The 13,290-nt window shown below is 41.3% G+C and overlaps 1 protein-coding gene across 1 annotated transcript in view; it reads left to right on the top strand.

The window, feature by feature from the left end:
- The window catches only part of ZMAT4 (zinc finger matrin-type 4), a 2,235,770-nt gene that overhangs the window by 1,507,237 nt on the left and 715,243 nt on the right, over positions 1-13,290 (top strand). The window contains exon 6 of the mRNA XM_069215461.1: positions 8,222-8,449. Coding sequence (XP_069071562.1) covers positions 8,222-8,449 — 228 coding nt within the window. The remainder of the gene's footprint in view (positions 1-8,221; positions 8,450-13,290) is intronic.

The following is a 13,290-nucleotide window of genomic DNA, read 5'->3' as shown; positions in this document are numbered from 1 at the left end:
CCAGCCAACTCATAACATGGCAGTCTGACAACCGTCACGCACAATGGTCACCTCTGAGCTGTGTCCGCAACAACCTACCTCAAACCACTCTCAAGCTTACAAAATATCCACAAAGCCCAACACATTACAATGCATTACCAATAGCAGATTTGCAGTATACAAATACCAACATGAAAAGAGTGCAGTCGAACTAGAACTGTTGGTTCTGGAAGTGTGGTCCCATTCTGAGCATCACTGTACTTAAGAGTTGTTATGGCTTCTTTATGCCTCTTAAAAAATAATTTTACCTTCTCCTTTCAAAAAACAGTTTGAGAAGTAATGGGAAATGTCACATGAGAAACAGAGTCAGTGAGAGAGGAATGAGAGGATCATCTCATCTGGGAACAGATATTGAGGAAAAAAGAGGAAACAAGAAAACCGAAAAGACATTAGCGTGCCACAAGTGGAAGACAGTGAAAGAGTGTGAGAAATTGGATGTTGGTTGACTGGAATGTGAGCCTTGGCCAAGCAACAGACACAATCTCTTGCAGGGTGCACCACAAAAGTCACAAATTTTACCTGTGCTTAGCCCTGGGTAGCTTGTCACAAAAAGCAGACAGGCTAAACTTAGAGGCAACATGGAAAATATTTATGCTGTAGACATACAGCACTACAGTGAAAACAAAAAATAATAAAAATCCAAAACCAACTTAGAAATACAGAGATAATTTGAATAAATAGTTTGACACAAAACCCATCAAAATTCAATTAGTAGAACTGGAGGTATGCATTTTTAAAGTTTAAGGTTCAAAACAGCAAGTCTTCATTTTTAGAATATGCCATCTGGGCACCTTTAACACCACAGCTAAGGGACTGAGAGTGGATGGAGACCACATGGAGGTTCAGAAGCCACTCAGGCTGGGTTCAGGTGGTGTGGATTCAACGTGGTCGGTGCCTGTTATATCCCTGTGGTTCTGAAAAGGTGGCCAGCAAAACTAGCCCTTGGAGTCACTTCTGAAGTTTTAAGTGCAGGTGAAGATGCAGGGCTTCACAGTTAGTCTGGCCTCTGAAGGTTCAAGACAGGCTCCAGGCAGCAATGCAGTCCTTCAAGGTAAAGCACAGTCTGGCAGAGTATATGGCAAGTCTCAGCAGCAGGCATTCCTCTGGGAGTCCTTACGCAGGTACAGTAGTGAAGTGAAGAGTGGGTCTGAAGGCCCTAATTTGATACCATGGTGCCCTGTTCCTAGAAGTTCAGAGAAGTTTCCAGAACGGTTTTTGAAGTTCCAGTAGTGTCCTGCCTCCCCTGCCCTGGCACCTAGCTTGCTGCACTGATTATACAGGGTTGTTAAGCCTATTGCCTGGTGGCAGAGCCCAGCCTAATCAGGTGCAAGTGAGGCTGTGCTTAGCGCTGCCCCCTCATCAAGTCAGTTAATGGCTCATTCAGGCTCTCCTAATCCCACTATTGTGTGACTGTCTAGATCTGCATATGGCAATTTGAGCTCTGCAGATTACTGCATGAGGTAGCAGCACTACCACACATGTGAAAAACATGTATTCTGAATTGTAAACAATGAGGAGAATATTTAAGAGAGCCTTGTGTCATGTTTGCACCACACAAAGTGGTACATGCGTGACACATGGCCCTGAGTCAGATTTATGAAACCATGCAAAGCCTCATAAATCTTGAGTAAGGCAATGCAGTATGAATTGCTGCCTCGCCTTACTCTGTTAAGAGAGGCATTCCTTGGGCATTAAGCTTATGTTGCCTAACAACTTCCATTAGTTTTGATGCATTCCCAGATTTACAAGGACCTATAAACCTGGGAATGTTTCACAGTATTACACATCCCAGTGCAGATGTCACAAGGAGATACATCTTTATTTCTTCTCATTTTTTCCTGTTTCTATGTGTGCTGCATAAAGAGGAAAAAGCCTCTATGGATTGCTTCTGTATAGGAAGGTGCCCCCTTCACGAACAAAACAATCCTGTGGACAACTCAGGCACCCTTACACCACTGTTGGGACGAGGCTGCCAAAAATGCACCAGCGCAGGGGGAGAGGACAGGAATGGACGTGCTGCATAAATACGGAGCATTCCTCCCCTTTAACTTTGATGAAGGGCAGCACAGCAAGGTGACTTGCTGCACTGCCCCATTCAAAACCCCCTTGAATAGGGGCCTTAAAGTTTGCGAGTCTGAATACGTATATCTGCATATAAAAACATTCTGTAGACCCAAGCTAGACACTTTGGGCATTTCTAGCAGCAGAAAACTGAAACATGCAGCATTGTGTTTCGATTTTGCACTGAAGCAGAGATGTCCTGCAATAATGTAACTAAAAATGCTCTTCCTGCTTGTTAGAAATGGGGTCTCTGGTTGGCAGTCATTTTGCGCTCGGTACAAGCAGGGACCCTCACTCTAGTCAATGTAATGAAGCTACACACTCAAGATAACCCCCGCTCACTCCTTGGTAGCTTGTCACAATGAGTTAGACTTATCTCAGAGGCAATGTGTAAAGTATTGGTGTCAACACACACAGTAATCCAGTAAAACCACCACAAAATGGACACCACACCAGTTTAGAAAAATAGGTAATATTTATATAAATCAAACAAGACCCAAATGACAAAAATTCAACATACACAAGTCAAGATATTAATTTTCAAAAGAATAAGAGTCCTACTCAGTGGAAAACAATGGAAACTTTTTTGTTACACAAAGTATCTGGTTTGCGTCAAAAATAAAGGTCCACAGGCTAGCGTGCATCAGAAAAGTTAGCGATGCTTCGATTACTTACTCACAAGTGAGGCCGTGCATCGTTTTTTCTCTGGTCAGGTAGGCGATGCATCATTTTTCTTCCTCGCAAGAGAGCAATACATCAATTTCTAGACAGGGCACCTCAGATTTGCGCAGGTTCACTATGACTTTGACGCCCAGTGACAATGCGTGAGAAATCCAGTCGCACGGTTTTGGCAAACCATGCTGCGTGGGGTTTGCATTGTTATCAGCAGCAGCAAGAGGTTGTTGCGTCATTCCTCCAGCTGGATGCAGCGATCTCCCAGCCACGATGCAACATCAATTTTAGCTGCGAAACGGGTGGCACATCATTTATCAGCCACGTTGCAGATGGTGCATCGCAAATTTCCCGGCACGGTGTTTTGCGTGTGAATTTCAGTCCTTGTTCTGCCAACTTCACCTTTCAAGGGCCCAGGGATTGGAAGGGGTACCATTTGGCAGGGCAGGAGTCACACCCCAGCTCCTTTTGTGTCACTGTCTAGAGGAGATTCACAAACAGCCCAACTGTCAGTCTGACCCAGACAGGGAATCCACAAACAGACAGGATCACAGAATAGTTAAAGCAAGAAGGTGCCTATTTTCTAAAAGTGGCATTTTCAAATTAACAATCTAAAAAGCAACTTTACTAAAATATGTTTTTTTAAATTGTGAGTTCAGAGACCCCAAACTCCATATTTCCAATCTGCTCTCAAAGGGGAACTGCACTTTAAGAATATTTAAAGCCAGCCCTCATGTTAACCTATGAGAGAGATAGGCCTTACAACAGTGAATACTGAATTTGGGAGTATTTCACTGTTAGGACATGTGAAACACATCAGTACATGTCCCACCTTTAACATACACTGCACCCTGCCCACGGGGCTACCTAGGACCTCGAATTGGCAGTTTAAAAACTGCACACAGAGACAATGCAGTGGCAGGTCTGAGCCATTTTTACAGGCTACTCATATGCCAATCACACATATAATTTCACATAGGGATCACTTGCACTTTAGAACTGGGTAGCAGTGGTAAAGGGCCCAGATTAACCAAAACAGCAAAAATAGAGTCAAGCGCACAGCAACAACTTGGAAAGTAGAGGCAAAACGTTAGGGGAGACCATGCCAAGGATGCCAGGTCTAACACTGCACAATGGCCTTCCTGTATGCACCATTAGCAGCAGGGCATGGACCTTAAGTGCTGAGCACAGGGGTACTGTTTAAGGGTCAGGATGAAACACATATGCCAAGGCCACCACCATGTTCCAGCTCTAATAGTGGCATTGAAAATCATAACTTTGATTCTACCAGGCCCTGTGGTCGCTATTAGCAACATTTGAAGTGGGCACCTATCTGAAGATGGTCCAATGGCCACCATGCTTGTACACACACATGCACACAAGTAAGGGCATGCTGCAAATCCACAATGGTAATGCCGTATGCAAGGTGGTGCAGCCGCTGCCCTCCGAGTTCAAGACTATCTCACACAACAATTTTCATTTATGGCAAATAACGTATCATAATGCATAGTAGTTTAGTGAGGGCAATAAACTTATTGATGTCTTGACAAATGACAATTGGAGCCAGGAGTCGCAAGCAAATTGCCAGGGGTTGCACTAGGTTGCTTAGTGGTTGCACTTCCTACCACTAGAAACCCCTAATTGACATCCATGCTGGACACCTTACCTGGCTGCTTATTCAAGGTGCAATTTTAAATGTTCATGGCGCTGTAAAGGTAATAAAGTTTCTAAGGAAAATTGTCGTGATGCAATGCAAAATTCTGGTACATATTGTAGGGTCAACATTGAAGGACCTTATTCCTACTTAAAATTCTGGTTTCAGCACAGCATCAAAGCTGAATTGTGAATATAATGTATATGATTCTTCCTCACCTAGATTTTACCAAGTGAATATATTTTAAAACGTAGGCACACTACCTGACTGCTCATTCAATGGTGCAATTTTAAGTGGGTCTATACACAAGGAAAGCGTTCTAATAAATATTTCAGACTGTATTCAAATTGTTTTTAAACCCATTCACCCAATATTTGGTAATGCATGACTAACAACCAAAATGTTTCGCTGTCTCTTAAGCTGTCATTTTCTGCGTATCAGAAATGTTAGAACACTATTTTCTATTCGACTTCAGAACATAGAAGCAGAGTCTAAAATACCCATCAGTGTAATCTAAATTCCGAAACAAATTTCTTTGGCTCTCTCTCCGTCTCTCTACTTTTTTCATTAACTTTATTTATTTATTTATTTCTTCCATTCTTTCATTACTTCTTTCCTTTTCTTTCTTTCCTTCCTCCCTCTTCTTTCCTTCAATCTCTCTGTCTTTTTTCACTTTCCTTTGTTCTTTCTTTCTTACTCTTTTTTCTTTAATTCATGCATTCTTTCGCACATCTTTTTTTATCTCTTTCCTTCTCTTTCTTTCCTTTTCTCTTTCCAGCTCTTTCTATCCTCTCTCTTTCTTTCTTTCTTTCGTCCTTCCCTCATTCTTTTATCTCAAACTTTTTTTTTTCTTTTTTCCTCTCTTTCCTACTCTGTTTTTTACTGTCTTGCTATATCTTGCTATACTGTTTAAGGGCCAGGATGAAACACATATGCCAAGGCCACCACCATGTTCCAGCTCTAATAGTGGCATTGAAAATCATAACTTTGATTCTACCAGGCCCTGTGGTCGCTATTAGCAACATTTGAAGTGGGCACCTATCTGAAGATGGTCCAATGGCCACCATGCTTGTACACACACATGCACACAAATAAGGGCATGCTGCAAATCCCACAATGGTAATGCCGTATGCAAGATGGTGCAGCCGCTGCCCTCCGAGTTCAAGACTATCTCACACAACAATTTTCATTTATGGCAAATAACGTATCATAATGCATAGTAGTTTAGTGAGGGCAATAAACTTATTGATGTCTTGACAAATGACAATTGGAGCCAGGAGTCGCAAGCAAATTGCCAGGGGTTGCACTAGGTTGCTTAGTGGTTGCACTTCCTACCACTAGAAACCCCTAATTGACATCCATGCTGGACACCTTACCTGGCTGCTTATTCAAGGTGCAATTTTAAATGTTCATGGCGCTGTAAAGGTAATAAAGTTTCTAAGGAAAATTGTCGTGATGCAATGCAAAATTCTGGTACATATTGTAGGGTCAACATTGACGGACCTTATTCCTACTTAAAATTCTGGTTTCAGCACAGCATCAAAGCTGAATTGTGAATATAATGTATATGATTCTTCCTCACCTAGATTTTACCAAGTGAATATATTTTAAAACGTAGGCACATTACCTGACTGCTCATTCAATGGTGCAATTTTAAGTGGGTCTATACACAAGGAAAGCGTTCTAATAAATATTTCAGACTGTATTCAAATTGTTTTTAAACCCATTCACCCAATATTTGGTAATGCATGACTAACAACCAAAATGTTTCGCTGTCTCTGAAGCTGTCATTTTCTGCGTATCAGAAATGTTAGAACACTATTTTCTATTCGACTTCAGAACATAGAAGCAGAGTCTAAAATACCCATCAGTGTAATCTAAATTCCGAAACAAATTTCTTTGGCTCTCTCTCCGTCTCTCTACTTTTTTCATTAACTTTATTTATTTATTTATTTCTTCCATTCTTTCATTACTTTTTTCCTTTTCTTTCTTTCCTTCCTCCCTCTTCTTTCCTTCAATCTCTCTTTCTTTTTTCACTTTCCTTTGTTCTTTCTTTCTTACTCGTTTTTCTTTAATTCATGCATTCTTTCGCACATCTTTTTTTATCTCTTTCCTTCTCTTTCTTTCCTTTTCTCTTTCCAGCTCTTTCTATCCTCTCTCTTTCTTTCGTCCTTCCCTCATTCTTTTATCTCAAACTTTTTTTTTTTTTTTTCCTCTCTTTCCTACTCTGTTTTTTATTGTCTTGCTATATCTTTCTTTCTTTCCTGCCTTCTTTCTTTTTTATTCTGTTATTCTTTCTTCACGGTCAGACTGAGTTATTTTTAGGTCTGTGTTTAGCAAGATCTTTTGATTTTATTGAAAATTATGTGTTTAAATGGTTACGTATAGGGTTTTCAGCCATACTTCATCCAGTAGTCTGTGATTGGTGTCATTAATTTCTTTCTTCCACTCACTCAAGCATGCATTAATGTATCAGCCCACGTTAGTCATTGGCAGGCTTGGCTACAAGTTATGGCATGCTTCCCTTTCACAAGGAATGCATCCACACACACACACACAAAGTAGGTCCCTTCAGAAGCTATAGTACATAAATATGTTTCGCCTGTAGCAAATGCTTTTTGTTAAGATTGATGACAGACCAGCATATTCCCATACAATAAAGTTTTTCCAAAACCATGACAAAACAGAAGAGGAATAGCCACGCCTATTGGCTTTGCTAATGCCTGTTTGTGATGTATTCGATTTCCATCACTCTAGGACTAGAAGCAATCAAGTTTGGGTGTGGGCGATCTATCAGGAAAATAAACTTAAAGGAGTCTGTATAGTTTCAGTATGTGTCATTGTATTTAAAGGAATATAAGATTACATTTGCTTAGTTGTGGCTCGGGGTAGGCTCTCTGAGCAGGGCTTTTCAGTGGGAGAGAGAGTGCAGATATGGTGGTATATACGAAGAAACAGTATGGAGGTTTTATTGTCCTGTGCATCTTTAAGTGAGCTGTGCTCCTTCTCCATACAGGCCTTTTTGTACGAACACGGTGTCAGCCCTATTAATATACCACTATAACTATGTGTTCAGACCTGACATCAATTTTAGGAGAGACAGTTGCTTTTTGCAAGACTATATAAAAAGTGTTAATTTATACAACGTGGTATTTAGTGATGGCTTTTATTCATGAAATGTGTAATTTTTTTAGATTAACTGTTTTTTTCCAAATCGGTACAATACGCCGTATTGAATTGAAGGTGCTCATATGTGGAAAAATAAATAAAACAATAAGTAATCATACATGAATTGAAAGCCTAATTTACTAATTCAATATGCTTGTTGTGTTGGAGGTACCCACCTGGGCTTCATTTAAATGACTAAATAAACAAATAAACAAACAAGCTCAGGGGCCCAATATTTCTGTTAAGAGATCTTTGTTTCCTGTGCCGAATGCCATATGTATGAATTCTAAGACTTCTACCTCATTCCTCTTTCTTTCACCACACTACATTTCATCTATCTTATTCTTAGTTGTTCTTTTCATCCCGGCAAGGTCCTTCTTTCACGCTTTTCACATATTTCTATTCCTCCGTTTTCACCTTTCTCTGTTGTTCGGGATTAACGTCTGTGATGATAAAAAAGCACGTCCTTGACAACAAAACGGATTTCTGCACCCAAGCACAAGAAACAAATAATTATTGGCGCCCACCCAACCACGAGAGCTATTGTTGTTTTTAAATTATTCATGTAGAAAAGTATAGGTCTTTTATCAGATGGCCAGGAAAAATCCATGTTCTTTCTGATTGCAGAATCTCCTCTGAGTCCATTAAAACAACCTCAAGTGGATAACTCCGCAGTGCCAACCACACCACACAAAAGAAGAGATTCAGACAGATGTTGCCAGCTTTGTACCGCCTGGTTTAACAATCCCATGATGGCACAACAGCATTACGATGGCAAGAAGCACAAAAAAAATGCCGCCAGAGCAGATTTGTTAGAACATCTCGGCAAGACACTGGATATAGGGGAAATCAGAGGTAAGCTCTTTTCATATAAACATTTTTATAATAATTTGACATCTCATTAGTCTCAATGTGCATATCTGCATATCTTGCTCTGAATGTTGTCATTCATTTTATTGAGAGAAGTCAGCTAATCTAGAAGAAAACTGTCTAACATTTTCACAGGGATTTAAGCATAACACATTTTATGTCAACGACCTCCTGTAGTTTACACAGTGCTTTAAGAGACAGACGAACGATACAATTGTACAATCGTTTTGACTGTGAGACGTTTCCATCCCACTGAGCATTACTTTGGTCATCTTCTAATAAGAGTTAGGTTCTGATAGGGAGATACGTAAGGAACAAATTGGTGGCAATCGGAAACTGGGACTTGCCTCGCTGGTTCTCTTGCAGACTCATTTCTACAAGGAGGTGAACGGCAGCACTTCCAAACCCCGCTGTTATACATACAATCTCCTACCAACATCTGGTGGTCGGAGACTGGGCTCAGTGATGTGTCACTAACTTCTCTACGTACCTCTGTCAATGGCACATACGTGCGATTTAGTGGAGCTGTGTAAGGAGTCTTCCCTAAACCGCCCCGAATGTAGGAGCCTCTTGGGGAAACGGCATGTCTGAAATCTCCACAGCACCAGATCACTCCAAACCATTATGGTATGTTACTCCACCATGGGAGAGGATAAGGTTTTTATGAAAACTTGTGAAGATGTCAGCAAATGTAGGGCAGTTTTATTAAATGATATTTCACTTCTCATGTTCTTGAGAAAAGAAAGTCATATTGGTGCCCACCTGGTTTTCTGGCGACAATGGATATTTCATTATTGCATGTCATTTGTGTAAATTCCTGCTGATGACCAGGAGCCACATAACCTGCATTTGTGCAAAAACTCAATTTTTCAAAATGTGATGTTTGTGTAATAGGGAATGGAGCAAAGCATTTTGGCATCAGTAAAAACTGGACTAGCAGCTCTCACGAGTACACTATAAGAAGAGGCAAAAACATATCCATCCACTTTTTACATGTGGGCTAGGAGGATGCGCGAGGCATAATAGATGTATTCCATTATCCTACAGATTACTCACCCATGAGGGTATCCAAGCTGAATATTCCCTCTTGATTTTTTGAGGGTGTATATGGAATTGGATCATAACAGGGAGCTGAAGGGGTATAAGCACGATTTCTTTCTACAAAAAGGGTTCTTTTGAGGATGCAGTCTTGTATAGTTTTATAAGAGTACTAAACTCTGGGGAAAATAACGGCAATGTTATTGAGAAGTAGACTTTCATGATCATATACATAAATGAGATCCAAAGTGTGCTTATTTTAGGGGGCTTTTTATACAGTCCAAGTGGAATATTAACACAGGTGGAATTCCGCTACACAATAAAAATAAACAGACTCTTTTTGTATGCATTTTTGTAAACGTCTTGTATGCTTTTGATAGAGTTTGCAGGGAAGGCTGTTGGGGAACTTTATATCAACACAAGATTTTTAGAGTTAGGAATATGCCTGAACACTGATACATGGAGATGCACCAACCTTCAAGGGCGAGGGAATTTGACCCTAAAATACTCCTAATATAACTGACCAACACGTTCTGAAGCAACGGTGCTCGATTGCACCTGCTCTGATTATTGTATTTTGTGCTGTCTTCATAAAATAGTTCTCGTCTTCAGAGTATTGCGTCTCACGAGTGCAAGACAATTTTAAAATTGAGTGAAAATTGCAAATTATTTGATATTTGTATATGTATTGGGTAGTTTGCACTAAATTAAGTTTGTCAAGCATACTGTGTTTTTGGAAGTAAATAGATAAACAATCTGTGACGCATGTAGAATGATTGTAAGCAAAATTGTGCGTTCTATAATTCATTTAGCTAAATGACAAAACCTTTCTGGAAAAAGGACGAAATTCATTTGCCACTATTGCAGTCGGTCCATTCATATCGTTCAGTGGTATACAAGGGTTGTACGGATAGTAAAAATATATATATAAGGTGCAGTGCTACCCGTCCCTTTCACCTCAGATTCCTTGCTTCAGTTCCCCTCCTGCTCTACTGTTTACTATTCTTTTGCTGCTACCATTATCCATGGAGAGTCCCCTTCCATAATCCCCTTGTTATTTAAGTATAGGGGCAATTGTACCAATGCCCCCTGCTCAAATTGCAGATCTCGGTTCTTGAAGCTGCTACCTATGGTTACTTTTGTTGTAGAGAACCCGCAACAATGCCATGTGCGCATCCTGCCGTGTTTCTTCCGAAACACAGAGATGTGTGCTGCCATTTTTCCCAAGGCTGGGAAAACGATCTGCTAGCACGTTCAGCTGCCATGTGCCTACTTTACACCCAGAGCTAGCCCACAGAATCCAGAGACTTGATCTCCGATTGCCAAGAAGCCTTTATAACCCATAACATAGCCATTAGAGGATCTACCAAGAACTGTCTGTTTACATATATAGAATTATCTATTTACTTTAGCTGAGTGAAGACACCTACTGGTGGATACACTGATGTTGAGTGCCAAAATGTGGTTGTTGCTCTTTGTTTACCTGGGTAGGACAATATGCTCAGCCTTTCATGGTATCCACTACCCTCCATGTTGAGTAGCATGTGTAAAGACCCATCACCAGTCCAAGTAGCATGGATGTCAGCAGAAGTGTCCACATATAACAATTAGGGATCCCGCAGCATTAATCTGCCATGAAGAGGGCCAGCACCCACCTGGTCAACATGAAATGAACCTCTTTGAAGAGCTATAATGACAGCAAAACAAGTCAGATATTGCTTTTATTCATTTCAGTTTGGCTTGGATGGTATTTTACAAATCCAAGCTGCACTACTGTGCTTGGAGTGATAAAAAGCTTTTGTCAATTTACAGCTCGGCGTGTGCTAATCTTATGCTTATAAACTTTGCTGTAGAAATTGTAAAATACTTTGGCCCATATTTATACTTTTTTTGCACCCCATTTGTGCCACTTTTTGATGCAAAATCGGCGCAAACTTTCAAAATACAATTGTATTCTGTACGTTTGCGCTGATTTTGCATCATTTTGCTTATGATTTGCCTAATTTATGCATCACTCTAAGCCTAAAAGGGTATTGTTTTGCTATATATCTTTATCATTATATAGACCCTGACCACAAAATGAAGCTGGCTGGAAAATCAAGCAGGGTTCATTTGGAAGACAATGCACCAAAGTCAGTGTTTAGTAGACACACCAATGTTTTCATCTTCGATATTGCTAGTTTTTCCCTGTAACTGCACAGATCCAGGAAAAATCTAGACAACTCTAATACACTAGTGTAGTTACTATAGTCTCCCCAGAAACACCTTTGAGGTACAGAGTGAGAAACAACCTTGTATACAATTAAATAAAGAAATGATGTTGAATATACTTCTGCAGAACTCATTATGTGAAATCTTTCATATGATCGGGGAACTCTAATTTAATAGGAATAAACACAATTTGCTAAACTTTGTTCTGTAAAACATATGGATGAGGCACTGATGATGAAAAGCAAATCACTTGTAATCAGGATTTGTAGAATTCAACTACTAACCCATAAGGGTCTTAAGACACTGAGGGGGTTGTTCCTCTGTGCTTCACCTGAAGAGCCAGGTTTTGCGGTCCTTCCTGAATTAAGGTAACAATGGCGACAGCATGAGGTGCAGGGTCAAGGTGTTCTAGCTCTTAGCTGTGAGGTAGGTGAAGTACCATCCTGCAGCTGAGGTCTTCTGTATGCGGGGTACGGTGGCTAGTGCCTGTTGAGTGGAGCAGAGAGGTCTGTTGGGGGAGTAGACGGAGATGCTGTGGTTGAGGTAGGTGGGTCCTAGGTTGTGGAGGGCCTTGTATTCATGGATGAGGAGTCTGAAGTTGATCTTTTCCTCAACACGAAGCAAGTGGAGGTCTGTTAGGAGATTAGTGATATGTTTGTGGCGGGGAACGTCCAGGCTGAGTCTGGTAGTTTCTTCAGGTTCTTCTGGGTGGTGCCGACGTAGAGGCATTGCCATAGGCCAGTTTGATGGTAACCAGGGCAAGGGTTACGGTTCTGCAGCAGTCCTTTGGGATCCCTTTGTAGATCTTCTGGAGAATTTGGAGTGTGTGAAAACAGGAGGATATGACTGAGTTGACTTGTTGGGTCATGGTGAGCAAAGAATCCAGGATGAAAATGAAATTGTGTCTGTTGTTTGTTGGGGTAATGGGGGTGCGAAGGGTGGGTGCCCACCAGAAGTCATACCAGGCTAATGTGGAGAGTCCTAGGATGAGGATCTAGGTCTTGTCAGAGTTGATCTTGAGGCAGCTGTCCTTTATCCAGGCGGTGACAGATTCCATCCTGTTGTGGAAATTCTTCTTGGCAGTTTCTGCATCGGTTGTTAGGCGGAGGATTTTCGGTCAGTGAGATGCACAGCTGGGTGTTGTTAGGATAGGAGACAATGTTCAGCCTATGGTCCCTGATGATGGATGCGAGCAGGCCATGTAGATATTGAAGCACGTGGAGGTGCCCTGTGGAACTCCACAGCTGATCTCTGTAGGATCTGGCAGGTAAGGTGAGAGTCTGACTCTCTGTGTTCTGACGGACAGGAAGGAGCTTATCCATTGCAGGGCTTTTCTGCGGATGCCAGCTGTGTGGAGTATGGAGCAGAGGGTGTGGAACGAAACCATGTCAAGGGCTACCAATAGGTCCAGTAGGATGAGGGCTGCTGTATGGTCATGGTCAAGGAGCGAGTGGCTATCATTTGTGGTGCTTACGGAGCTGTGTGTTGAGGTTGTGGCAGAGCTCGGGCGCAATGGATGTGTTGGCTTTGTTGAAAATGTGGTGTGGACAGGGATCTGTAGGGGCTTCGGAGTGGAT

This window comes from Pleurodeles waltl, chromosome 11 (assembly GCF_031143425.1).
Source record: "Pleurodeles waltl isolate 20211129_DDA chromosome 11, aPleWal1.hap1.20221129, whole genome shotgun sequence".
NCBI classification, from domain to species: domain Eukaryota; kingdom Metazoa; phylum Chordata; class Amphibia; order Caudata; family Salamandridae; genus Pleurodeles; species Pleurodeles waltl.
The sequence above is the reverse complement of the archived record's forward strand: the minus strand, read 5'-3'. Positions and strand labels throughout refer to the sequence as shown.